Here is a 27,780-nt window from a genome sequence, read left to right on the forward strand (position 1 = left end):
GCATGGATTAGAGCAGAGACTGTGAGCCAGGCCTTCTCTCCAACATCAGTGTCTGACCTCACAGATGTGCTTCTGGAAGAATGGTCAGAAATTCCCATAAACACTCCTAAACCTCATTTCTGTTGACATCCACATGTGTTGGTACTCTGATAAAATCAACCAGCTTTGTGATATCAATACAGTATACGGCATATCTCCATCTGTATATCAGTTTGGTCCTGGATTTTTCTCTTACTGTGATTAACACAACTGCTGAATTACTGCATATGACTGAGTTGTTTGGTTTATTGTCTTTCACCTACCAAAATCCCAACACTATTGCCAGCATCTCTACTATGAATACTGACATAATGTTCTTATAATTTCATAAACTGTTATAAAGCCTGGAAGTGAGAGTCCTCATAGGCCTATATCATCTCTCAGAGCGCAGCAGTGTGGAGTGCTTGCGCCCTGGGTGAAAGTCCTCACGTGCTGGTAGCTGTGTGCCAGTGATGTTTTGGGCCAACTTGATGACCCTCTGGAGCCTTTTTATCGGCAGCTGTGCAGCTGAAACACCACACTGGCATCCCATAAGTGAAAGTCCAGTCGCTGCTGTGCTTTCTTCACAGGTTTGGTGATGTTATGAATCCTTGAGGTCCTGTGTGATGCACGTGCCCAAGAGTTTAAAGACAGGCACCCTCTCCACACGTCCTCCTTTGATGTTTAATGGATCCTCCTCCTGTTCTTTGAAGCTGATTATTATCGGCCTGGTTTTAGAGATGCTGAGTATGAGGTTGTTTGTGGTGCACCATTCAGTCAGCCTGCAGTTCATCCCTTTGTTTTGTATCAGCCTGATCACAGTGGTGTCATCCTCGAACTTAACCATGGTGGTACTGCTATGAGTCACAGATGTAGAGGGCAAACAGGAGAGGACTGGCTGGTTTAAAAAAGTGCTTAATCCACTATCTTGCGTGCTGGTTCACATCCAGGTCTAGCAGCTTGGTCTACAGTCTGCTGGGGATGGTTGTATTAAACCTAGAACTAAAGAGCAAAAACAGTAGCCTCACAGCTGTTCCAGGGTGTGCAAGGTGAGACAGTGCAGTGTGCAGGGTTGTGTCTAAACTGGTGCTAATCCAGGGTGGCAGTGCAGTCTGGATGTGCCTCAGAACCAGCCTCTCAAAGCACTTCATCACAGTGGATGTGAGAGGTACTGGTCTGAAGTAATGTAGGGTAAGTGTTTTCTTAGGGTCTGGAACTGTGGTGGCAGATTTAAAGCAGCTGGGTACAGTAGACAGAGAGAGGTTAAAGATTGTAATAATGTGAGCCACATGCAGGACAGAAGACAACAATATTTATTTTACACTGACTTTATTATATGGACAATTATGCAAATAAATATATAGACAAATAAAAACTAAAATACAAAAAATGTTAACAATTTAACAAAAATGACAAGTTATCCACAAATGCTAACAGCTAGCCTTCTATCTGGGTCAGATGGAGAAATTATGTTTTTTTCCTGCTACTGAGGTCTACTGCAGAATGTGATAAAGAGTGCAGCCACCATAATGAATGAGAATGCTAAAGGGAAAAAAAAACACTTGAGAATATACAGTTTAGGTTCTTGTTAAGCTACACACTAAAGAGAATCTTTTGCCCTCGTGTGACAGGATGCTGAGGAAGACTTCACTCTGGGAGGAGAAATTACAGACATGTTCTGACTACAAGCTAGCTCAGCATTTGCCATTTGTCTAAGAAAGAGGGAAAGGGATCCTAAACTGCAGCGTTTCAGTATTCATTAAGAAACTCAGGTAACAGCTGTTGGTAGGCTACTTGTGTTTTTTGCTTCCATCTATGTTCTTGCTTCCCACTGGAACAGAAGAGTCGGGAGAACTGGATGATAAATTGGATGAAGGTGTTGGATTAGTTAGCCTCTGGACTCTAGAGATCTGCAGGAAGAGACACAGTGCATTATTCTGCATGCTAACATATGACCACAATGATACAGTCTTTATTATCCAGACCCTATTTGTTATTCACGTTTGTCTAATGAGTCTTACAAGATCTGAGGAGCTATACTGTGGTCAGCAATTTGCCCCTAGAAGTGGTCCAAGGTGAACTGGCTCTGGTTGAGGGGTAGACCCAGAGGTCATCCAGTCCTTAATGTCTTTAAGACCTTCCTGCAGTTTAACTAATTAATGTGTGTCATCTGGCTTCATTGATAGATAAAGCTGAGTATCATCTGCATAACAATGAAAATTGATGCAGTGCTTTCTAATAATACTGCCTAAGGGAAGCATGTATAATGTAAATAAAATTGGTCCTAGCACAGAACCCTGTGGAACTCCATAATTAACCTTAGTGTATGAAGAAGACTCCCCATTTACATGAACAAATTGGAGTCTATGAGATAAATATGATTCAAACCACTGCAGTGCAGTACCTTTAATACCTATAGTATGCTCTAATCTCTGTAATAAAATGTTATGGTCAACAGTATCAAAGCTGCACTGAGGTCCAACAGGACAAGAACAGAGATGAGTCCACTGTCAGAGGCTCTAAGAAGATCATTTGTAACCTTCACTAATGCTGTTTCTGTACTGCAGTGGCTTTTTTAAGTAACAGTTTAATTACTGCCACCTTAAAGGCCTCAATGTAGCCAATTAATGAGATTGATCATATTTATGATGGATGCATCAATAACTGGAAAGACTTCTTTGAACAGTCTAGTAGGAATGGGATCTAACAAACATGTTGCTGGTTTGGAGGAAGTAACTATTGAAGTTAACTCTGAAAGATCAACTGGAGCAAAAGAGTCTAAACAAATACCAGCAGTGCTGAAAGCAGCCGAACATGAAGAATAATCTTTGAGATGGTTATGAATAATTTTTTCTCTAATGTCTAAAATTTTATTTGTAAAGAAATCCATGAAGTCACTACTAGTTAACGTGAAAGGAATACTCGGCTCTACAGAGCTCTGACTCTTTGTCAGCCTGGCTACAGTGCTGAAAACAAACCTGGGGTTGTTCTTATTTTCTTCAATTAATGATGAATAGTAAGATGTCCTAGCTTTACGGAGGGCTTTTTTATAGAGCAACAAACTCTTTTTCCAGGCTAAATGAGCATCTTCTAATTTAGTGAGACGCCATTCCCTCTCCAGCTTTCGGGTTATCTGCTTTAAGCTGTGCGTTTGTGAATTATACCACGGAGTCAGGCACTTCTGATTTGAAGCTTTCCTTTTCAGAGGAGCCACAGTATCCAAAGTTATACGCAGTGAGGATGTAAAACTATTGACGAGATAATCGACCTCACTGGGAGCAGAGTTTAGGTAGCTGCTCTGCACTGTGTTGGCACTGAAGAGCATAACAATGAAGGAATTAGATCCTTAAACTTAGTTACAGCACTTTCAGAAAGACTTCTACTGTAATAAAACTTATTCCCCACTGCTGTGTAATCCATTAAAGTAAATGTAAATGTTACTAAGAAATGATCAGACAGGAGGGGGCTTTCAGGGAATACTGTTAAGTCTTCAGTTTCTATGCCATATGTCAGGACAAGATCCAGAGTATGATTAAAGTGGTGGGTGGGCTCCTTTACATTTTGAGAGAAGCCAATTGAATCTAACAATAGATTAAATGCAGTGTTGAGGCTGTCATTCTCAGCATCTACATGGATGTTAAAATCACCCACTATAATTATTTTATCTGAACTGAGGATGAAACACTGGAGTCGTCAAGTTGAAGGCGTCCCGTCGGGCTTAGTTAGCTTGTTGGTCTCCATAGACATTTACCAACAGACCAAGCAGAGAATCTTATTTGCCACAAAGGCGACCTTGAGTGTCCGGAAAGGCACCCATAAATAAAATGTATTATTATTATTATTATTATTATTATTATTATTATAAAAGTATCTCAAAATCTTTGGTTATTATCTGATTAAGCTTTTTACAAAACTAATTCCAATGCAATGATTTGAAAATCTAATGAACTCATATTTTATTCACAGTAGAACAGAAAACATCAAATGTTTAAATTAAGAAAATGTACTATTTTAAGGAAAAATATTAACTGATGGTGAATTTAGCGAAACTAAAAAGTTGTTCCAGGGCCATGACTCCCACTGTGTAGTCCCCCCCCCCCTTTAACAAGAGTATGTAAATATCTGTTAACTGAGGAGATCAGCTGTTTCTTTCTACTACTTTAATAATAAGAAGCGTGCTAAACTGTTTCAGTGACCAATTGACTGGTACACAGAAAGCCTGATAACAGTGTATACCCAAACATATTAATATATGTATTACATTACATATTAATATATGTGTGTGTGTGTGTGTGTGTGTGGGGGGGCACTGTGTGGACTGGAGACTAACGAGTAGCTGGTGTGCTGCTGTCGTCTCCGGGCGCTCCTCATCTTCTCAAAGCGAGCCTCCATTTCCTCCAGGACCTTTGGGGTGTAGCGGACCACCAGTTTGACTGATGCCTGGGCCGCCTTCAGCAGCTCCACAGCCTTTTCATGGTGCTCTCCCTCAACACTCTGTAGGAACACCAACACAGTCTCACATGCTACGAGAAGCAAGCAGCATCTTCCTACTACAATTACTGTCTCCATGACAGCGTCACCATAACAGAAGAACATGTGCGTGCAGGACTTCACATCACATCATTAAAAATAGTGTGAATTTGAAAGGAAAACTGATATATCAAATAATAAAATATTACTTAGGATACAATATTAATTTTATTTTACTTTACGGCCCTCACAGAGCCTGCAGAGGAAAATTCCGGCCCCTTGGACAAATGTAGTTGATGACCCCGATATATACTATACAATATGGTATTACAGCATAATAGGAACTCAGTTATTGCTTTTGGTTGTGATTTCCAAGATTTACACTGTGTGTAACTCATCAGGTTTTAAGAGGACTTCTGTGAACTTCTTACCACTCCGTTGACAGACAGTAACTGGTCTCCTCTCTTCAGCCCACCTTGACGGTCGGCCACCCCTCCAGGAATAACTCTTGAGATATAGATGGGAGAGTTCTGCTCTTTTCCCCCCATGATGTTAAAGCCCAGTCCCTCTTCTGTCTTGGGCAGCTCCACCACCCTTGGGTGGGCGTGTCCCTCACTGGCTGCAAAGGCTGCCACTGTGGCCTAATCAGAAAAGAAACCATATGATTACCAAAACAAAAAGGTCTGTTTTACATCACATTTCCAGATAAATCCTTGCATTTGTTGCACAAAAATAGGGTCAATGAAGGGTCTCACTGCACAGGTGGGAGAACAGACATGATGCTGCGCTAACCAAGCAGAGTAAAACTCTTCACTCTGATTCATTGGCACTGATAGTCTGGACTACATGTCAGGTATGGGGTGGGGTGGGGTTCAAAAGTCTATGATTTTATGAAACCAATGATCATCCACTCAAGTTAGTTTGTTAGTTGACCTTAGCTCTTTTTTTCATTTGTTCCCCTGCAGTCTGGGCCTATTTTTATGCATAAAAATACAAATACTTTACAAATACAAGAAGAAGGAAAAGAATGCATCTTAGTAAGCTGTTGGGAGTGATGAACATAATTTTTCCAAAACACGTTTTAGGACTGACATTTTTTTTGCATCATAGTATTTTTTATTTTTTAGGACTATCACATTTTTCAGACCTCAAATCACAAAACTGCTTATCAGTCTTTTACTTGTAAGCCTCTGAAAATGGAAAGCTATCTATAAAATTGGTTGTAATTCACAAACAGTTAATACTTTATTAAACCCCTTTATTTAAAGCTGAAAGTGTGCAATTCAATTCCATCTTGTTTGATTTAAAACCCTGTAAAAAGATGCTGTAAAAAGATGTCACCAGAACTGATACTTACAATACCAGTCAGTACAAAAATTTGAATGGTATCCTAAAATGCAACAGTAATTTTTTATTTTATTACACATAGCTGGTAGGCAGCAGCTCGTGGCTATGCGTAACAATGAAATAATAACAATGATGTTATCAGTCTTGCCCGTCTGCAGTGTTAATAGAGTGTTAATTTAAGGCTATTACAATAATTACTGGGGTCTAAAAAGTGTTGTTTCTCACAGATTGAAGCTGAGAAAAATCTTCCAGCAACTAAACAAGCAGTGAAAGCCGACCTAATCAACTCTATTTGATCAGCAACAGATTTGGTGCCAAGGTAGCGAGGGGGGAGAGGTCATAAGGCCGTGTGGCTCCACTCTCTCTTTGCCCAACTGCATCACTGACTGAACTCATGGGACCCTCAATTAAAGTTGCAGTAGCTTAAAAACACCATTATAATATTACATAAATTATGTTTTGTTTTTTCCATTTTAAGAATTTTAGATGATCAACATATTACAAGATCATAACTGAAAATAAACAGGCCTTTTAATCCCTTCTAAAAATCCATCACCTTATATTACTGTGAATTTAAACTGTTTTAAACATCTCAAACATGTTTAAATTAAAAGGAGCCTATATGCCACTATGAAATAATCTTGTTCTTGATTCTGTCCAGAGCTGGTATTTGGTACTCCATTAACTGTCCTCCGATTACTAAAGAAGACACAGGTCGGCAAAGCTCGTTATCTTCGCCTTCACCTCGTGAACAAAGCCTTTTTGTCAGGAAGAGTCTCCATAATTCTTCAAGTGGCCATGAATTACTGGTAAATGCACTAGTTCTTATATAGTGCTTTTCTACTCTGTCTGAGCACTCAAAGCACTTATACACCCATTCATACAAGCACTTCCATGATTAACTAAGCTAAGTGCTTTTTTTATTATCTAACATTCACACTCCAATGCTTGCGTCGGAAAGCATCTTAAGTATCTTGCCCAAGGATGCTTTGGCACGCAGCCTGGAGTAGCCAGGAATTGAACCGCTGACCTTCCGATTAGTAGGTGACCTGCTCTACCAGAAGTTTGTTCTGGGTGTGGACCAGCATTGATGTTCTTGGAGTTGAGTGAGGCATTCTTTGCACTCACATTTCCAAAAATGTGAGTGAGGTACTGGATCTGTGGTTAGCTTAAAGATCGTCATTGTCGAACACCCCTGTTGGGCTTGACCTTGAGCAACAACAGATGGTTGGGCGTTAAAGCCTTTAAGTTGCTGAGGTCTGACAAAGCCTTTGTGATGGGCCTGCTGTTTATAACAACCTCAGCTTTGCACAGCAAGGTATGGAGACCTTCTGTTCTTCCACCGTCACGCTTAAGATCTTTCTCACAGAGCGAATTAGTTGCTCCCCGTGCTGGGAACCTGTTGTGGATTGAAGTGCCACTGGACACCCTTTTGTTGCAAGTATTCGACTGTCTTGCTGGGGTTCTTCTTCAGTTCACTGTCCGCTGACCCAAAGTTGGTTCCTTTGTCTGAGTACATTTCTTTGACCTGTCCTCTTCTGGCAAGAAATCTTCTGATTGCATTAATGCATGCTTCAGTGTTAAGTGAAGATGCAACTTCTGTCCTATTCCTAATATCAAGACACTCCTGAAGCAGCAATGTCAGAAGTGTTTTACATGGTCTATGAAGAAAAGAACTGGACTCCAAAGTCCTCCTTTCAGATAAAGGTAAATTTTGCAGTTATTTGGAAGTCAAGGTCCTAGAGTATGGAGAAACAGTGGAGAGGCACAGAATCCAACGTTTTCCGAGTCCAGTGTGAAGTTTTTGCAGTCTGAGATGACCTGGGATGCCATGTCACCTGCTGGTGTTTGTGGTGGTTATCCAAAGCTGCCTACCAGGATTTTAAGAGGACTTCATACTTCTGTTTGCCCGCAAGCTTTCTGGAGATGCCGATTTCCTTTTTCAGCAGCACCTAGCAACTGCCCACAGTGCCAACTACCACCAGTCGGTTTGCTGACCATGTTATTACTGTACTTGATTGGTCAGCCAGTTCCATTGGCCCAAACCCCATAGGTACTGTCAAGAAGAAGATGAGAAATACCTGACCCAAAAATACAGAGCTGAAGGCAGTTACCAAAGCAGCCTGATCACCTGATGCATAAATGAACACTTCGGGACTCTTCTGCATTGTAAATCCTTTTTTGATTGATCTTAGGAAATATTTCAATAGAGATACAGGACTTCTGATTTTCATGAGCTATAATCCACAACCATCAAAATGAATACAAAAAAGTCAGAATATTTCATTTGACATGTAACGAATAAAGAATATATGAAAGTTTACCTTTAATCAAATTACCAGAAAAACCCTTTTTCATAATATTGTAATTCTTTGCGATGTAACTTTCATTCTGAGACAACCTGAAAAGATAAAGTATCCTTAAAAATATCTCAAATATACCATCTCGAGCTAGAACACGACTTTAAACATGTTTAAAACTGGAACAGTGGTAAATCAGTCTTTACGTATGCATTAATGAATATGAAACCGTATCCTTGATTCACTTCAGTCTACAACAAATTCCTGCTTCATTATGTTTATGAATCCAAATTACCACAGAGGTTACCTCAGTGATCACTATACTCTAGTGTTTGGTACACTTGAGCGATCTCTGGACAAATGAGATCAATTCTACTTGGATTTGAGTCCTTCATTAATTTTTCTTTTCTTAAATTGGTTTTCAAATGTAGCTTCTGTTGGGGTACAGTACAGCCAAAGGAGAGACCATAACACAGGGACCAGGCGCATGGTGAACAGGCTAAATATGGCATCTTATTTACAGAGTCATTCTGTCCATGAAGGGCTGTCAGCTCTGATGAATGCACAGATACAGTCTATTAGCAAATTAGAGATTTGGCCAGTTTAGTCAGCGGTACTCAAAACAAGTTATTTGTTCTTGTTATGCTATGCTATGTATAACTAAGGGTATATCAATATCTGTAATATATTATTGTTTCTGAAAAGGTTCTGATAAAAATCTCTTTAAAAAACTAACAGGAAATAACAGAACCAGGAACGAGAGCTGAAAGCTAATAATAGATACAAAACGGCACAGCAGCCTCAGGCTCTGTATTAGAAGGATATTAAAATGCATCATCTCAATTAAACCCAAATGGAAATAAATATATTGAACATGCAATAATACCAGTTTGAAATAATGGTCTCTCGTTGGTAATCTGCATGACTAAAATATCAAATGTCAACACTTGGAGTCATTAGTTATCGATCAGTTAATGATGGACTGCGTCCACAGCTGCTCTCAGAGTCATTTCTAACTTTGGTTAGAAATCACATTTATCAGTTTAACACATGCGTATGGCACAGTTGATCATCATTATCTTATTATATGGTGGGCAGAGCTAATCATTCCAGTGTTTAGTAGAAAGCAAATCTATATGTTTGCACCCATTCCTTTCCCCGTTTGTACTAAAGCTGCAGCTTGGAAAACTACCACCACCATCAGAACTACCACACTGCACTCTTGCTGTGCTTTGCGATCAATAACAGGGCCCAGCATCTCTACAATAAAGCCACTGTGATGTCTGGAATACCTTTGCTGTTGCCTGTGCTCGCACCTCTGGCCCTCCAACAATGTCTAGAGTGTCATAGAGCTGCTCGTACACCTAAGGACAACAGAGCAGAGGACAGGTGGATCAGAGCAGTGGAGAATGATACAGCAGATACACAGACAACGGATAACATTACAAACATCCACGATACAATCTCAAAGCTATAAGCACAATGTGAGCAGATCATGATGAACCCCAATGCCACTTCTTTCATTTACACACACACTGTAGCTTAAAAGAGGTTCACAGCAGTAATCGTTTAATAGCTTTAAGGCTCACAATTATTTACTTTCAATCTTTTTTTGTCTATCGTTTAGTTACATTGATTCACAATTTAGTTGTTACTTATCTAACTTAGATTTTTAAAGCTCAGTGTTTAATATGCACACGGTGGCTCAGCATCTGATTCAGTGAATGACCCTGTGATGGAGCCCACTGACAGAACAACTAAAGAGCTGTCTTTCAGTTTCAGACCGCCTGCTGGAAGAGGAAAACATTTAATATACAGGAGTTTTTTTATTTAAGTTGTCTTTATAATTCAGTTAAAACAGTTTCTTTTAACAGAAGCATTAAGTGACAGTGGTCACTTGATGCTTTGGAAGAGCACGTTAGGAAGAAAACAGTATTAAAAATGTGACATCAAAGGGAACTTTATTTTTCCAGCAGACTCATCATCAGTACCTCTCTGATGGCAGCACAGAATTTGCTCTGTAGGACTCTCTGCAGGGCCTGCAGTTTGGGAGGGGGCAGCTCTCCGGTCCGCTGCAGGCGGTCCAGCAGCTCGATCACCCTGCATACGTCTAACCCACAACACACAGAAGCCAAGATTACAACACAGCAACACAGACGACTGTCTGTGAATACACCCCTCACAGGTTCACAGTTACAACGTCGTTAGCTTTCAAGGAAAAAATGCAGTAGTGAGCCAACTATTTGCACACACCAAGGCCTTTGAAAGAAACTGCAACTTTTCCAGAGACACTTGTTACAAACGGAGCCCTGCACCACGTGTCCCGTCTCTGCAGGAGGTCGTGGTTGTTAGTTAGCAAACACAGCGGTATGCAGCAGAAAAGGACGTGTTGCTGTTTGACCCTGATGACGCTCCACCTCACCTGCAGCTGCACCTGCAGCAGGAGCTGACTGGGCTTCAGTGTGACAGCTGAGACAAACATCTCTCTGCCTTTTTACTGGTGTCAGGCCAAAAAATGATTTTTCAGAAAATTATTTGCTGTTTTTAAACTGTGGTGAACGACTTTGGCCTATAATCTCTCAGGAATGAAAGAAATTGATTTTGAAAGAAAGAACTTATATATTCTTTATTTATCGGGGTAAAAAAATCTAATTTTTTCAGAGATCTGGCCAACAGGGCAGCAGAAGCTGCTCTATAAAGAGGGCTGAAGTGGCCAAAAAGTACTGGGATTATAATGTAGATACAATAACACAGTCAGCAAAACAGGTCACTTCTTTTTAAGCCCGTCATGAATCCTGCTGACTGCGGTCTATACATCAAACACACATAAAAACATCAGAAATCACTTTTTGACAAATGATCACTTTTTAGTGATGTTAAATATTGATAACAAAGACGAGGCTGCACCATGTTACAGTAATAATGTAAACAGTCCCTGGACACCCTGTTCCTCTGACCTATGACAGGTGTGAAACCTTTGACCTGTCACCAAGAAGCTCCCCGGCTCCTGGTGAGTGACCTCTCGTTTCCGTGACCATTCAGTCTCTATCTCTTGCTTTCTTGCTGTTGTTGTAGCTGCTCTGGAGCCACACCTGCCCCGTGTCTGGCTCCAGATGTGCCCTTCCATTAGTGTCAGTAGCTCACCTGTTGCTCTGTTATCAGAAATACAGTTTTATTTTACAGAGTTTCTCTAGAACAGAATATTTATATGCATTTGTTTATTCTTGAAAATGTCAGAGATGTTGGCCCTCCGGCACTTTCACATTATCAGATGGTACTGCATCAGCAGCAGGTTAAGCAGGCTTTGCTTAACATTAATAGCAGAAAGGCAACAGCCACAGGTCACAGGTCCCACCTGCTTGAAGACTGCGACCATCATCCCAATAACAAAGAGCTCAGCAGTCACATGCTTGAATGATTATCAGCTGGTTGCATTAACACCGATAATCGTGAAATGCTTTGAGAGACTGATAATGAACCGCATCGAGGCCGCCGTCCCTCCTGACCTCGACCAGTACCAGTTTGTCTGTAAAACCAACAGATGCACTGAGGACACCATCTCACTCCTGCTCCACTCTGCACTGACACATCCGGAGAACCCCAGCACTTAATGTGAGGATGCTGTTTGTCAACTTCAGCTTCTGTCAACCTGGGCAAGCTGACAAATTGCTGCCACTGGGCCTGGACTAATACCTCTGTAGATGGATTCCTCTCCAACAGACCACAGCATGTGAGACTTGGAGACCACCACTCATCTAACATCATCCTGAACACCAAGGCTGTGTTTTCAGTCCACTCCTATACTCACTTTTTACACATAACTGTACCCCATCCGTGACACAACCTACACATTCAAGTTAGCAGATGACACAGCTGTGGTGGGGTTAATAACCAATAATGATGAGACAGGAGGTCCAGGTCCTCACATCCTGCTGCCAGAATACTGACTTGCTCCTCAACACCAACAAGACAAAGGAGCTTGTCACTGTCTTCAGGAAGCATACAGACACAGTACATGCCAGTGTGATGATTGCTGGGGAAAAGGTGGAACAGATGAGGAGCTTCAAGTTCCTTGGTGTTCACCTCTCAAGGGACCTGACATGGGTAGTAAACACCAGAGAAGTGGTGAAGAAGGCCCAGCAGAGACTCTTCTTCCTGCAGTCCCTCAGAAAAACTGGGCTCCCACCAAAACTCCTCACCAACTTCTACCAATGACGTGTCCTGATCTATGGATGTATGGTGTGGTTCTCCAGCTGCACCTCAGAGGAGAGAAAAGACCTGCAGCAGATCATTAAGACTGCAGCAAAGCTCACTGGTGCCCCTGGACCAAGGTCACTTGGTCCAGGGTCCCCCCCGGCAGGCTCAGGGTCACGAGGGCAGGGACTGAAAGAGTTAATCACAGCTTCTTCCACAGAGTCGTAAAAGCTCTGCTGTGAGCCAGAGCGTGAACTTGATACTTTGTTTCTCACTCTGCACCTTATCTGCATCCACACTTTATGGACATTTAGGCCCGTATTACCGTAGTTTTGTATTTTATATTTGTTGCTATTTTCTTGTTTCTGTTTTTGCTTCTTGTTCTCATTGATGTGCTGCCGATGAAAAAAGGCAGAGCTGTCAAACAGAATTTGGTTGCATGGAAATGTGCAATGACAATAATAATTTCTTCTAATTCTAGTTATCAAAGCTGGCCCTCCTTGAATACATTTTATGGGGCAGGTCCCAGTTTGGTTTTCTGGGAAATTAACACATTCACCCTGTGAGCTGTGAGACACCCTGCTGAGATAATAATCTGACAAAAGGAGGTGATAGAAGCCACTGATGCCAAGACAGGAAAGCTCCTCACCGCACACGGAGGGTCTCATTATCAGACAGGTGGCCTCACGTGTGAGCCCAGAATGCTTTGGCACACAGTAGATCATGGATCATCACCCCTCCACCACCGTATGTTTGTTTATCACTAAACATGGAACTCTGCAGAGATGCTATTACCCAGCAATTGAATTCAAATCACCAGACATATATGATATGATGCGGCCAAATTAAAATCAGCTTAGATTTCTTGGAATTTCACAGTTTGAGTCTCCTCATCTTTATAAACAAATATGTTTTTGGGTTTTCTGAGTCGCTCAGGTCTTTCAGCATGTCCACTTTAAAAAAATTAAAGATGTAGCCTTGTTTTTCAAAATAATGTAAGACACAATTATTTAATGCCAAAAAGATGCCCCCCCCAAGCAAAAACCAACAAAAGAAAAAGCTTGCTGCCAGTTAAAAATGACTTAATACTTGAGAACAAACTAAAATATCAAATTGAATCATCTGTCATGGACAGTTATGTGGTTATAAATTCACAAGAGCTGCTGTACTAACTCTGAGCTAGCTACACACACACACACACACACACACACACACACACACACACACAGTCATTAACTAGCAAATGTATCATATTTGAATACTCAACTATTTTAAACATTTTAATAATAATGTTTGACATAGTTATTATTGATGCCATTTTACATGTTTGTCAGACTGCTTATATCTCCCAATCACGGCAGGCTGAATTAGTCATGGCTGCATATAAATCAGGTTAAATAGCCTCTAATTAATCTGTACCACATGTTATTTTGTCCCAAAGGTGGAAGTGGGGAAAGCAGGGCTGGTATAACTTGTGTGGATTAGGATACTTTACAGAGAGGACCTGTTTTTCTTTTGCTAACATGATAGCTTATACAGCGTTGGATGATTTATGCTATACTTCAGTACTGACAGCTGACAGAGAGGAACATCCACACTCCTGTGTAAAAAGATCGGCCTTTACCTGACCGTCATTCACCTGTGGTCCAAGATGCTGCAGAACATGTTCGAGCTGAGTCATGTTCACATATTTATTAGTTGTCATCAAAAGTCCGCCGCTGCTCTCAGTAAATCTGAACTCCCTGTTTGGAGATTTGCAGCTGTCGGTAAAAGAGGAGTGATGCACTGCACTTGGCTGGAAAGCAGACCGTTTTACTTAGGAATCTATTGTATAGAGGAATTTTTACTCTATTCTAAATGACAGCATTTTGTCCTGTTGACATTTGAGATTATTTCACAATAAATATCAAAGTGAAATGGCACAGCAGGCCAAGTGGAAGGAGGATTTGATTCTGGCATGCTGAACTGTATTGTTACAGTATTGTGTGAACATGAAACTGAGAATACTGCACACTGTGGGTGAGTTTAGACCCATTTTGGGGATACTCAAACATCCCTAAAAATAACTATAGTAATAATAATAATGCATTTCACTATTATTTTCTGACATCGTCTTCTATAAAGTTGTATTTTCCCAGCTTGTGTAGCGGAGACAGTACAGGTTACAATGAAAACAGGTTTAAATGTGTTCTCGATGTTGTTATTATTATAGTACATGCTCGCAGAGGCGCTGCATGTTTCAGCACTGCGACTTATTAATTACATCAGACGTGTATTGCTGTAGCAACAAAGAAGATGAAAAAGTCATTTTATGCCACAGTTCAGTGGAGCAGACTCAAAACACACTTGACCTGAAACATCAGCAAATTATTCTTATAATGTGGGGTCACTGCTGTGACCTCAAGTGTTGGCTTATCTGTATTTGCTCTCTAAGCATCGCTGAGCCACAGCTCTGCTGTCATATTGCTAGCTGCCAGCCAAGGAGCTGATGTTTATTAGCTTCCTGTTCCTGCTGTGGGTGAAGTGGGCTGCAGTGAGCAGAGTCAGAAGGATGTTACCTGCCAATGGCCAGCAGCCCATTTTCAATTAGAATATTGCTATAAAGTGATGTAAATGACCCTTTTATTGGCTTATAAGAGGAGAGGATAGAGAGGGAGAAAGCAGAGAGAGCTTGATTTATTAATTTAAACAATTATTTACCAGGCAAACAGATTAAGAACAATTTCTTATTTACAAACGTGGCCTGGAAAAAAGGCAAAGCGTTTTTGAGGGGGAGGGAACAGAGACTCAAACAAACAATAAGGAACAATAACAAAAAGGTACACAACAAACAATGATGACGAGAGCAAAAAGAAACGGGGAGGAGCAGATGTCAAATTCAGTAAAAGTTATAAACCCGAAGAAGCTCCTGTTTTGCCCACATTCACTGATGATTTCACACAAATCAAACATATGAAGTGATATCACTCTAAACGTGGCTTTATATGAAGCAGAACACTTTAAAGCAGAAGCAACTATCACCAGTTTGCTTGTAGTCCGGGTGTGAGGAACGGTGGTGGCTTTTTATGATGTCTGTACTGAATAAGGCTCCTCTGCCTTCACAGAGCTGAAACCAGCGTATTATTGAAAACTCGAGTTCACAGGAATAACACGCGTGACATGATCGGGGCTGAGCCCACTGAAGCTTTGGTCCCTGTTGCGCAGGTCACATTTTTATTTCATTAAGACAGCCTGGATAGTTACCCGTTTCTCACATCTTTGGCCCGCAGCTTCATACCCCTCACTGCCGGTATGCTGATGGCTGTTTAACACGAGGCCCAGCTAAAATCTGAACACATACGTACTGCTAAAGACGCACCACAGGAATGCTCTGTCGGCCAAAGCCAAAAGAATTCCCATTAGCCTGAATATTACATATACCGTTAATGACGTTTACTACAGCAAGAAACGTGCTTGTGTAGGAGGCGGAGCTGAGGGGTATACTCCAGTATCTTTTATATCACTTAAGCCAAAGACCGTCACTTCGCAGTTATTGCGAAACCTAAGCGTAACAACCACCCTTTCTCCAACACAGAGACCGGGGTCACTGCGCTAAGATTTGGCTGCTGGCTAGCGATGCGGTTTGGTTCCGTTACCTCTTTCAAGGCAGAGTGGTTCCGTCATGGCCGTCATGTCTGCCTCCTTGGCCGGGTGGTAGTATGAGGACATCATCGCAGGTTCCACCTTGTCCAGGCTGATTCCCCAACAAACAGCGTGTATGGGTAATAAATGTGGTTCACAGCAATGCGTGGCGCATCTTTTGTGCTGGCATCCTGAGCAGACCGAAGGCGTGTGGACGAGTGCTGCCAAGATGCTGGACCAAAGAGCAGGCAGGATGACCTGACGTAGCAGCTTCACTCCAGCTCCGTCTGTACTGCGTGACTCCTGAAGGAGCGATTTCAGCATCATTTACGTAAGATTCTCCGTGGAAAATTAGGGTTTTTGATCTTACTATTAAGGTAATATTAAAAAGGTAATACGGGGGGGAACAGCTACATGTATGTTTACCATATTTCATCAACTACTGTATATTCAGGGTTCATACACCTTTTCCAGGGTGAAATTCAATCACTTTTTAAACACTTAACACTGCGATACATATTTATATAAATACATTTCACATTTTTTTCTCAATCGCATTAAAAAAGATGGTCTTATGCAATAAGTCACTTGTCAGAAAACAACTACTGATAATTAATTCTGGAAACTTTATTCTCCACTGTGAGCAAACAGGTTTCAAACATGGATGATGTTGCTGCCGCGGCGTAACTCGGTGTAACGCAGTAACCTGAACTATCCATCAAAGTGACCAATCACATTAGGCTCTGCAGGCTCCGCCCAAAGGTCAAAACTCAGTTTCTTCACGGGCGAAGAACTCAGCTCAGTTCTGTTATTTGTAGATTTATCCCTGTTCGCTTTGTAACTACATGGTGGAAACTCTAGAGCACGGATTGGTTCGGTGTGAACCGATCCGTGTGACCCTGTTCTGGAAGGATTTCCGGGTAGATCTAAAAACATGGTAAAGAAATTGTACTTAGAGAGCACGACGAGCATCATTATTCTTTACGTTATTTCAGCAACGAACAATATACTGCCGATTTGTTAATTATCCTAGCCAAATTTTACATACATAAAATTAAAAAAAACAAAAAACTTTCAGTTCGGCATTTAAGCAAACAGATCTCCACTTACATTTCAAAACAGTCACATGTGAAAATTTACAGTAAAAAATTGATTAAAACTGTTGACCTATGCAAAAAATACAGTTATGTCTCACTATGCCATCCTCATGTTCTTCATGCCTTCATGTTTTGTTCTCTTATATGTAGTTTACTGCAAAGCAATTCCAATGATACTGATAGGTGACTACAAAATAAAACACTTCCTGTAGCCAAAGGATGTACAGTGAATGGCCTCTTTCCCACCAACAGGGTTCCGGAGCCGGTGCCGTAATTTGAACCGTTAGGCGGGTTTTCCACCGCCGAAACACTCGGTGCTCGGCCGAAAAACGGGTTCAATTCCGGCCCCGCAAGCTAGCTGGTCTCGAACCACGAACGCGTGACAAAAGCGGCAGAAGGGCGTGACTCTGCCGTCTCAACATCAAGATTTCTACCATATTACACGTGTATTACAGGAGAAAAGCGAAGCGATTTTCAGGGCTGTGAATTAGGTTGGGCTCTAAGGCTGAACTTGCTGCTTTGTATCAGTTCATATCACAGATAAAAGGACACAAAGTGCGTACTTGTCGTCTTGCTCTAATCGCTGTCTGTGTTTCCCTCTGTGCTGCACACAGATGCTGCAGTAGTTTGGTTTGGACCCTAAAACCTATTTGCAGCACAGAAAGTTTGTGCGCTTCAGCGTCCGTGTCCAGATGAGGACCCGCCCACACTCATACGTAAAGGAGCAGTTCACAGAAACACGGTGGGAACGCGGGCCCGTTCTTAAGCGTTTCGCCGGTTCATTGGGAACAGCACGGGCACTGGCACGCGAACCGGTTCCTTGGCGGTGGGAAAGTAGCAAATGGTGTGAAATATCCACTCTAGAGTAGCTCTGGCTTTAAGTCACATCTTTATTAAAATGTCCTTGGAAATATTACCAACAGCAAAAAACAAACAAACAAAAAAAAAAGATTCATAAATGAATAAACAGAGGTGCCCTCAACTGCCACAACGTTACATTTACTTCAATTTGACAAACAGACTGGATGGTCATTTGGATCCAATTACCACATTCTAATTGTTTTATTCATCTGGAAATAAAGACTACCATTTCAAAAGAACTTAAAAACTTGTGTTTCATGTGCATCTGAAGGTCAAGAGTGTGTGTGTGTGTAGGTGGGATGGACAAAACAAAATTAAAAACATCTCCAGAGTAATTTGATGACATTTAGTGATGGAGTGGCACAGATTAGTTGGGCAATGTAAGAAAACTGCCAATTAAGAGATCAAATCAATGTGTACATTGATACCAAATAGAGTACTGAAGCAAATTGAGAGGAAAGCTAGCTAGGCGTTTGATACTCAAGAAGCCCTGAAATCACAAAGCTCCCATGGCCAAATGCCATGTGACAGAACAAAAAGAAACTACTTGTAAGTTAGATTCTCCTGGCAGAGGAGCCGTTTCAGTACTCATCTCCTGGAGCCTCCATCTTGTAGCCATTTTCACTGGAACCATAGCCATCAGCTGATGGGACCGACTGTTGGCCCATCATCCCATCCTGACTGTATTCCTCCATCTGTGGCGGCACTCCTCCATCATCCTCATTGCCCATATCATCTTGAGGGCCCATGTCGTCTCGTAGGGAACCATGGCGCTCCTCTCTCCGCTCTCCCCTGTCTCTCTCTCCACGCTCCCTCTTGTGTTCCCTGTCTCTGTCCCGATCTCCCCTACGTCTGTCCCTGTCTCGATGGCTACGCCGTCTGTCCCTCTCTCTTTCTCTGTCTCTACGCTCCTCTAAGCCCTCACTCACTTCTCCTTCATGGTCCTCCAGCATCCGCTCCCCAGCCTCAGGGCCACCTTCTCCTTGGCTGACCTCATCCCCTTCCAGCCCCTTACCTCTCTCCCTGTCTCTCTTACGATCCCGGCTCCTGCTCCTTCTTTTCCGGTCTCGACTTCTCTCCCTACTCCTGCTGTCTCCTCCCGCTGCCCCCCCACGCTCCCTTTCGCGCTCTCGACGCCGGTTACTACCACTGGTGTCCTCTCCTGCTCCGATCTGTCGGTCTCTTTCCCTTTCTCGCTCTCTGGAACGGGTGTGTCGACGGCGTTCACGAGATCGGGACCTCCGACGATCTCTGTCCTTGTCCCTGTCCCGTTCACGGCTGCGTTCCCTCCGGTCTCCACGGTCACGATCACTATGAGCAGCACAGTTGCCATATTTATTTACTGCAGTACACAGTTTATGACAGGTCTTCGTGAAAAATAACTTACCCTCCCAGAGGACGGTCATCGTAGCGTGACGCATCATCTCGACCAGAGTGCTTGATGTTCACATCAGCTCCACCTCTCCTCGTGCCACCCAATCCACCTCCTGGATAACGATATCAACAAAAGTTCAATTATGTAAAAACAGGGAGGACCCTCTGACTGCACATTATTCTCCATCACCACAGTCAACTCAAACCACCACCAAGGCAGCTCACTCTCTGGGTAGTATTTACCTTTAAGGGAATAGTATTGTATTTTGTAAATATTAATTTTGTTTTCTTTGTTCTTTTTAAATGTACTTTATGAAGTTTGTAGTGCAATAAAAACAAGTGCAAAGTGCAGCTTTTGTTATTTCCACTGCTGAAACCCATTTTAATTTACTTACATAATTTTGAGTATAATTAGTTTTTATTTATATGGATTCATTATCTCTTGACAATATGCACTATATTGCCAAAAGTATTCACTCAGCCATCCAAATAATTGAGTTCAGGTGTTCCAGTCACTTCCACAGGTGTATAAACCAACAGACTGCTTCTACAAACATCAGTGAAAGAATGGGACGCTCTCAGGAGCTCAGTGAATCCCAGTGTGGTACCGTGATAGGACGCCGAGGTGCACAGAGGTCACCAACTTTCAATTGCTATGGCCCTTCAAACTTCATGTGACCTTGAGGCCCCACAGGCTGGTGTTATCGGACGGGGGAACAGTTTGGGGATGGCCCCTTCCTGTTCCAGCATGACTGCACACCAGTGCACAAAGCAGCTCCATAAAGACATGGATGAGCCAGTTTGACTGGCCTGCACAGAGTCCTGACCTCAGCCTGATAGAACACCTTTGGGATGGATTAGAGACTGTGAGCCAGGCCTTCTCTCCAACATCAGTGTCTGACCTCACAGATGTGCTTCTGGAAGAATGGTCAGAAATTCCCATAAACACTCCTAAACCTGTGGAAAGACTTCCCAGAAGAGCTGAAGCTGTTACAGCTGCAGAGGGTGGGCCCACATCATATTAAACCCTCTGGATTAAGGATGGATGTTACTCAGGTTCATGTGTGTGTGTGTGTGAAGGCAGATGAGTGAATACTTTAGGAAGTACAGTATTTATAAGAAAGAGAACACTTTTTTGGGTTAACTTGAAAAAGGCAGATGTTAAATGTGACATATTTGGATGCAAACTATGATATTTAGAATCCCCATAAACCAGTATCATTTCCTAAATGTTGCCACTTCAAACATTATACAGAGGTCATTTTGATTGTTGGGTTCTCTCTGTAATTGTGTGGCTTTTGCCTTACAAAGAGCCTTGAGGCGACTTGTGATTTGGTGCTATATAAATAAAATTGAATTAATTTAATTTGGTAAGGCACCTGTTAGCCTTTAGGGAGAAATAAAAACATGCCTAGACATTACCTGGCAGCTTAACTCATAGGAGCAGTGCTCACCTAGCCTGCGAGGACGCCATCCTTTGACAGTACGTCCTCTTTCCACATCCACCAAGACCCTTCTGCCATCAATCTTCTTCCCATCAGCATGCTTATAGGCGGCTGGAGAAGAGGAATGGGAAGAGGGAAGATAAGAGGTGAGGAAAGAGTGTGGCTGCATATGGCCAAGGAAACAAACAGTGCATTATTATACTGACCAGGAGCAGGCGAAGCCGACATGGCTGCTCTCTGGGCAAAAGCCGAAGGATAATGGGAGTAGACTTCCTTCCACCCGAAGAGTGATTGATACATTACACGTTTAACTGCTTTTAATTACTCAGGGTCCAGCTCCTACACTATCTACACTAAAAAGCAACTGCTTACATAGTGTATAATTTATAGATATTGTCTAGATATAGTAAATGTAGCCATTTTAAAACATCTAGATAACTGTAGGTATTTAAGTGCCAGTTTCTTTAGGCTGTGGACTCTTTAAATATATTACTGCTAAAAAAGCAGATTGGCACTTAATTTTGACTGTGACAAATCAGAACCTTCACTTAACCAGCTGGGAGAGCTGACACAGTCAACAAGTAGTATTCCAGATATCTATAGTTTTCCAGAAAGCAAGAAATCTAAAAATGTAATCAACGATGTAGAAATTTTAAAGACTTCTGTTATCATACAAATGATTAAGAATGGCATACGAGTTTCTTTCAGTTACTGAAACCCTTTCCAAGCTTGAGAGCAACGTAGAAGTCAACAGTAGGGAACAATCCATCATCTCCAGCACCTGGAAAATTTTCCAGCCTTGTGTACATTCCGACTTTACCCCACACCTCATTCCCTTATACCACACAATCTTCTGATCCATCTTGTATGATGGAAGAACGTGCCAAGATCCAGACTGCTATACTGGTTTGATGACGTGTAGATCCACAAGTAAAACGTTCACATCCATGAAAAGGGCCTTACCAAAACCCATCAGTCACAGCATCACCTCACTGATAACTTACAAGAGGCTCAGCCCCAGGCTCCACACCAGAACAGTGTCACAACGCATCTACTTACCATGACCCCCACCCACCCCCACCCCCCCTCTTTTAGGGCCTTACCACCAGTCCTACAGACATGGACCAAGTGAAAAACAAACAAAGGAAATGTGGAAAAATGCAACAAAACAAAACAAAACAAAACAAAACAAAACAAAAAAAAAACGGGGCTTCCTTCATTGCAGGAGTTGTTTTATCACAACTCTGACCTACTGAGGAAGAAATGTTACTGTCGCTGGCATGCCTTCAATGTAAGTGTCCTGACATACATTCAGTCAGCAACTTATTTACTGACGTCTTAGAAACTGGAAGTGTAGGAACTAACACTTGGGAAATCTTCACCTAACTCTTGGGTAGTAATCTTTAAAGCCATTTTAATTAATATCTGCCTGATTGTGTAGTTTAAAAATAAAAAATGGTATGAATAGCCCATTTAGCAGAATTACCAACACAACTGTTCATTTGCCTTTTCTATTAAAGCCAACTCACTATGCCTTATTTAAAAAAAACAAAACACCAAAAAAAAGAAAAAACTAGGAAATTTAGAAGTGAATCAAATTAAATTCAGACCACTGGATCCCAAAGTGTGGAGCTTAAAGTTACTGCCAGTGGGCTGTAAAAGGTCATTTACAACATATAGGGGAAAAAAAAATCTTAAGTTTACTATTTAAAAAAAACAAACAAAAAAAAAAAACATCCTGAAATATTAACTGAAACTAATGAAACAAAGCCATGGGATTTTAAAATATGTTATTCTTCATTTTATTATTTTTGAGCCTGAACTCAATTATAGCGAAAGCAAAGCTGTTAAAAGTCAACCTCAACAAGATCATCAAAAGATCAAATTAATAAATGAAAATCTAATGAGCAGAGGTTTTAGATTTTAAAATGGGCAGTGACAGGCTGAAGTTTGGAATGGCTGCTTTAGGTAACAACCTTCCTCAAACTAACACTTCAGCAATTCAGTGCTGTACAATAAGACTGCAAACTGTATCTGCTGATTTAAAAATCAGTATCAAATTCAGTGAATCTACAGGCTGGTCATCACAGGAAACTCCAGCTAATGGCAACAGCGTCTGGATCTCTCTGGCTCACTAACCCGTCACACAGATAAGTTTTTGCTTTTGCAGAACGCGAGCCCTCGTTAACCTGAGGTGGCTTTAACATAAAGGGCAGAAGACTGGGCAAGATTTAAGACTAGTGTTCAAGGCAAGGGTGCGTTCAATGGTCAAAGCCTAAGATCCAAATAGCAATAATGGCACTAAAAGCTCTTTAGGGTCTGCAAGAAGACGCTTTACCCATTGAACCTGAACCCTAACCCTATGTAGGAGATGAAGGGTGGAAAGAAATCTTACCCATCATACAAACCCATTATACCAACCATATACTGAGCTGTGGTAGTAGGGTGTAGATGTATCATAACCATCATCATCTGCCAGCCAGCTCTGGCCAATAGCCATCACAGATTGGCGGCTGCAGTGGCAATGAGAACAACATACAGTTAATACACCGATTAGCCCCACATTCCCCATCAGTTCATTCCCTGCTCTGACTACACAACTGTGATTCAGCAACTCTGGTCTTGAAGAGCTGATTGCACTAATATCCCAGAATGGTGCTTTGTGTTAGAGGGCACCATTCGACTTTCTAAAAGAGACAGTATTTACTGTGGCATCGCCACCAGCTTAAAATATCTCACTAGTGTGGAAAGGCTGAATTAATCTCACCATGACCAGGGTTGAAGACCACCAATAAAAACTTTGCCAAACAAGTCAAAGACTTAGTCATACAAAAGATGGGTTCTGATGCATGTCTGGTAAAAACCCCATTCAATGCTTGGTGACCAGTCTGACCTTGTGCTTACCATCATAGTCCAACCAGGAGAGCTGCTCTTCCACAAAGCTACAACGCCTAACAGTTAAAAGACAATGTGCCCTTTGACAGGCAAAGATGTTCAGGCTCACAAATGAAACACACAACCCCCCCCCCCCCCCCCCCCCAAAAAGGAGAAAAAACAAAAGATGGCCAAAAAGAATGATGCCATTCCCCCAACCAGAGTATTAGGCAACTGATGACACGCCACACACACACACACACACACACACACACACACACACACACACACACACACACACACACACGAGAACACCAGACTTGGATTTCAACATGCATATTGTAGAATAAGCTCCAATTTTTTTTTTAACACCATAACCATCAATTTGGTTCTAACTTGGCGTCAGTCACAACAGAGAAAGCTGCTATACAAACCCCCCCCAAAACATCCATATGGAACAAAGGGTGACCCAGAGAAGAAACACCCTGCATATGAGAGATTGGTCTTCATGGAAATGATTATAAAGAATGTGTTTGGCTTAGAGCTCTATGTTGTTACTCACAGTGCATGTCTCGCTCATGTTCATATTCAATGAATGCATAGCCCCGAGGCTTCGCTGTCCTCTTGTTGTAGACTATGTAAATCTGAAAAAAAGACGTATGGAGAAATAATTATGCAGAAAGAATCATGACACAAACAACCTGCTGTTTATTTATGTAAACAACTGTTATGACCACTGACCAAGAAAATATTTGCATTTTCTAGGGGTACAATTAGCTGAGTTTGTAAAGACTTAAAATGCTGAACTGAATCAAAACAGTATCTCTGAATAATCATTTTTAAGTTGATTGATTTCTCTTATAAATGAAGAGACCTGCTAGCCCACAGAGTTCTGCTGTCAAATGTTTTACTTGTACAATACAGGATATATATTGGAACAGAAAGTAATTTGGCTGTAGGCCAACAATCACTTTATTATTATTATTATTATTTTTTACAAATGTCAAATTTGTTTAAAAAAACAAACAAACAAAAAAAAAAAAACCTCTTTCTGGAACATTCTGGAGCTCTCTGCCCAAACACTCACACCAAGTTACACAATGACCGACCAACAAAATAAGGAACAGAAATTGAAGTTAATCAATTTATGGTATTTCTTGAAATACTATAAATTGAATAACGTTTTAATTCTAATACAAATGTTAATCTCCCATTAAGCACAACATTAATCTGATTGAGACACGGCCTTATAAATTTACCCGTTTGATGGGGCCATAGACTTCAAATTCACGGCGAAGTTTGGACTCTGTGGTGTCATAATTCTGTAGAGAAGAAACAAACAAACAAAAAAATATGATATTTAAAGTAACATTGGTAAAAACAATACCCCCCACCCACACTCTATCCAAACACACACACACACACACACACACACACACACACACACACACACACACACACAGTGTGTCCCAACTTTTGACCGGTACTGTATATGAATAAAAAATCCTAACACCTGGCATAAAATCAATATATTTTAATATACTAACCACTCGTGCAACAAACAGGGTCTTGAAGGCATCCCCCTGTGCGTTTGGGTCATTATGAGGATCCCCTACAAATAGAAAACCAAGATTAGCCTAAACCAATACATCATATACAGTGTGAAGAGCCTGTGCCGTGTGAAAAACTTACAAAGTTTAAGTTCTGTCTCTACTACTGTTTGCCTCCTCTCGATTTTCTCTCGCCTCTAAAAACACAAAACATTTGCAGGAAATGGTTAGTTCTCAAACATTACTGAGCTTTCTTAATGGCAGTGCCTGTAAATATGCCAAGTACTGTTTTGAGATTAAAACGTCAGCTTGTGTGAGGCACTGTGAACTGCTGAAAAATCAGACAAAATCTCTTTATGCTACATACAAAAGAAAAAAATCAGTCTGAACTAGAGGCTACATTAATATGGTCATTAATGATGAAAAGCTGACCACTTTGTACCTACAAGGCACATTGAAATGAATGCTGAGTAATATATGGGGTGCACCAAGACAATGTGACAACTCATTTTTACCACACATCAAGACTGTTCATCTCACCTTCCTCTCCAGCCGCTCTTCACGGGTTTCTGCTCTTGTTGGAGGGGGTGCATCTCTCGGGTCCTAATCAAAAGGGGAGATATTTAATGGGACTTGTGGAATAAACGCAAATCATAACGCACTGAAGATTAAATATCCACCTCAAAGTGTCTGATGAACGGAGCGATGCCACTGTAGGGTTGGTTGTGATGCTTCTCATGGGGCAACTTCACCAGCTGAGGTAGGAAAGGTATCGGGTCCCGTGGAGCAAAGAGGGCCAGCAGATTGGGCGGTAGGAACTGGGTCATTTTTCACCTAACACCAAGGAGTACAAGTATCACTTAACTGATAGCTAATACGTTGCTAAATCATGGCACTAAAGGGAACACCAACCCCAAGAACGGAAGTTCTCGGGACAGTTAGCTCGATATGCTAACTGTTGTCTTCCTTACGACGCCACCCGTACCGTCATAAGGCCAGTTTGTACGCGTCACCCAAACATCGTGGTTTACATACAAACAATACGATAATCACATATGAATTGCACGCATCAAAGTTTTCACTTTAATTCCAGCCTCTAAATCACACATCGCTTGTTTAGCGTTAAACTGTAAATGGAGATTTTGAATTACCCATCAAGCTAACAAAGCTAACACGCAGGCTCCACAATGAGTCTTACCTTCTCTCCTCCAGTGTTTAGCAAATTTCAGATCATGTAGCAGAAAAAGAAGCGTGTGATGTAGGCAGGTCCTTTTTGACAGACTTACTGCTACTGAAGTAGACAAAAAAAAAAAATGATAATTATGATCGGATCTTTCAGGCTAACCACAACGTGCAGTGACAAGAAGTAGCTTACTGCGTCGTGTTCACAATATAAAATGGCGGGATGCCGCAAAATGACAACATTTGACGTAAAACCGAAACAGGAAACGCCAAAAATATTTATACAGGACTGTTTGTGAAAATCTGAATTTAGTTTTAAAGAAAGACACCCCCCACCATTCACTGATTATGCAACTTTTATTCATAACCTTTTACACTAGCAGAATCTCTATTGTCATTGTAAGTAAGAAATTGTATGCAGTCCTATTCAGTGCAAAGACAGCAGTCTATCTTATTATACAAAAAATAAGAGATTTTTTGGATTAAAAAAAAAAAAAAAAAAAAAAAAATAAATAAATATATATAAATATATATATATATATATATATATATATATATATATATATATATATATATGTGGATATTGCTAGGTATACCCTTCAGTGTACATTTATCATGTATTATTGCAACAGCACTGGGATATGTGCTGTTTTTTATTCTGTTTGTTTTGGGTTTTATTGCACAGGTAACAGTGGGAACAGGTGATGTGCTGGGTGGGACGTGTCCTTCAGGGTGCTGCGGCCTTCACTGTGACAGTGGGATCTGTAAATCTCCTCTGCAATGCTGAGAGAAGAGCACAACTACTGATCTTCTTTGCTATGGTGATGGCCTTCTGGAGTCTTTTCCTGTGCAGTGCAGCTGGCAAATCACACTGGGATGTAGTACACTTTCAACACAGCATCCGTAGAAGGACACCAGCAGGATGCTGCTCCTCAGAACCCACAGGAATTGGCATTGCTGCTGTGGTTTCTTGATCAGTGCAGCAGTGTTGGTTTTCCAGGCTAGGTCATCATCCAGATGCAGGCCCAGAAATGAAGTCAGAGACCATCTCCACACAACCCTGTTCATGTATATGGGCTGATGGTTAGATCTGTTTCTCCACAAGTCTCCTACAATTTCCTTAGTTTTTTTGGTGTTGAGGACCAGATTGTTTTTGCTGCACCATGACGACAGGCTTCCCATCCCGCCCCTGTATGCACATCCATTTCCCTTTGGATGAGCCCAACCACCGTGACATCGTCGGCTAACTTCACAATGGCATTATTTGGGTGGGTGGGTGGGGGTGCAGTCATGTGTGTAGAGGGTGTACAGTAGGGGACTCAGCACACATCCCTGTGGGGAGCCAATGCTGAGGCTGTGTTGGGAAGAGAGGGGCCCTACTTTGGGTTTGTGTGGGTGGTCACTGAGGAGGTCTCTAATTCAGAGGCAGATGGGAGTGGAAGGCCAC

The 27,780-nt window shown here is 41.6% G+C and overlaps 2 protein-coding genes across 2 annotated transcripts; both read right to left on the reverse strand.

Annotated features, from left to right (window-relative positions):
* Positions 1 to 1,334: 1,334 nt before the first annotated feature.
* Positions 1,335 to 16,250, reverse strand: lin7b (lin-7 homolog B (C. elegans)). The gene is made up of 6 exons (XM_030725570.1): positions 15,965 to 16,250; positions 10,127 to 10,245; positions 9,428 to 9,499; positions 4,920 to 5,129; positions 4,349 to 4,512; positions 1,335 to 1,928 (listed from the first exon to the last, which is right to left on the reverse strand). Exons 1-6 carry the CDS (start codon positions 16,038 to 16,040, stop codon positions 1,907 to 1,909), a joined length of 663 nt encoding a protein of 220 aa, XP_030581430.1. The 5' UTR covers positions 16,041 to 16,250; the 3' UTR covers positions 1,335 to 1,906.
* Positions 16,251 to 17,919: 1,669 nt separating this feature from the next.
* snrnp70 (small nuclear ribonucleoprotein 70 (U1)) lies at positions 17,920 to 26,543 on the reverse strand. Its single transcript, XM_030725510.1, has 10 exons — positions 26,350 to 26,543; positions 25,832 to 25,985; positions 25,692 to 25,754; positions 25,294 to 25,348; positions 25,149 to 25,213; positions 24,861 to 24,923; positions 24,164 to 24,245; positions 20,737 to 20,838; positions 19,296 to 19,395; positions 17,920 to 19,219 (listed from the first exon to the last, which is right to left on the reverse strand). Exons 2-10 carry the CDS (start codon positions 25,976 to 25,978, stop codon positions 18,490 to 18,492), a joined length of 1,407 nt encoding a protein of 468 aa, XP_030581370.1. The 5' UTR covers positions 25,979 to 25,985; positions 26,350 to 26,543; the 3' UTR covers positions 17,920 to 18,489.
* Positions 26,544 to 27,780: the final 1,237 nt, after the last annotated feature.

This window comes from Archocentrus centrarchus, unplaced genomic scaffold (assembly GCF_007364275.1).
Source record: "Archocentrus centrarchus isolate MPI-CPG fArcCen1 unplaced genomic scaffold, fArcCen1 scaffold_58_ctg1, whole genome shotgun sequence".
Taxonomy (NCBI): Eukaryota; Metazoa; Chordata; class Actinopteri; order Cichliformes; family Cichlidae; genus Archocentrus; species Archocentrus centrarchus.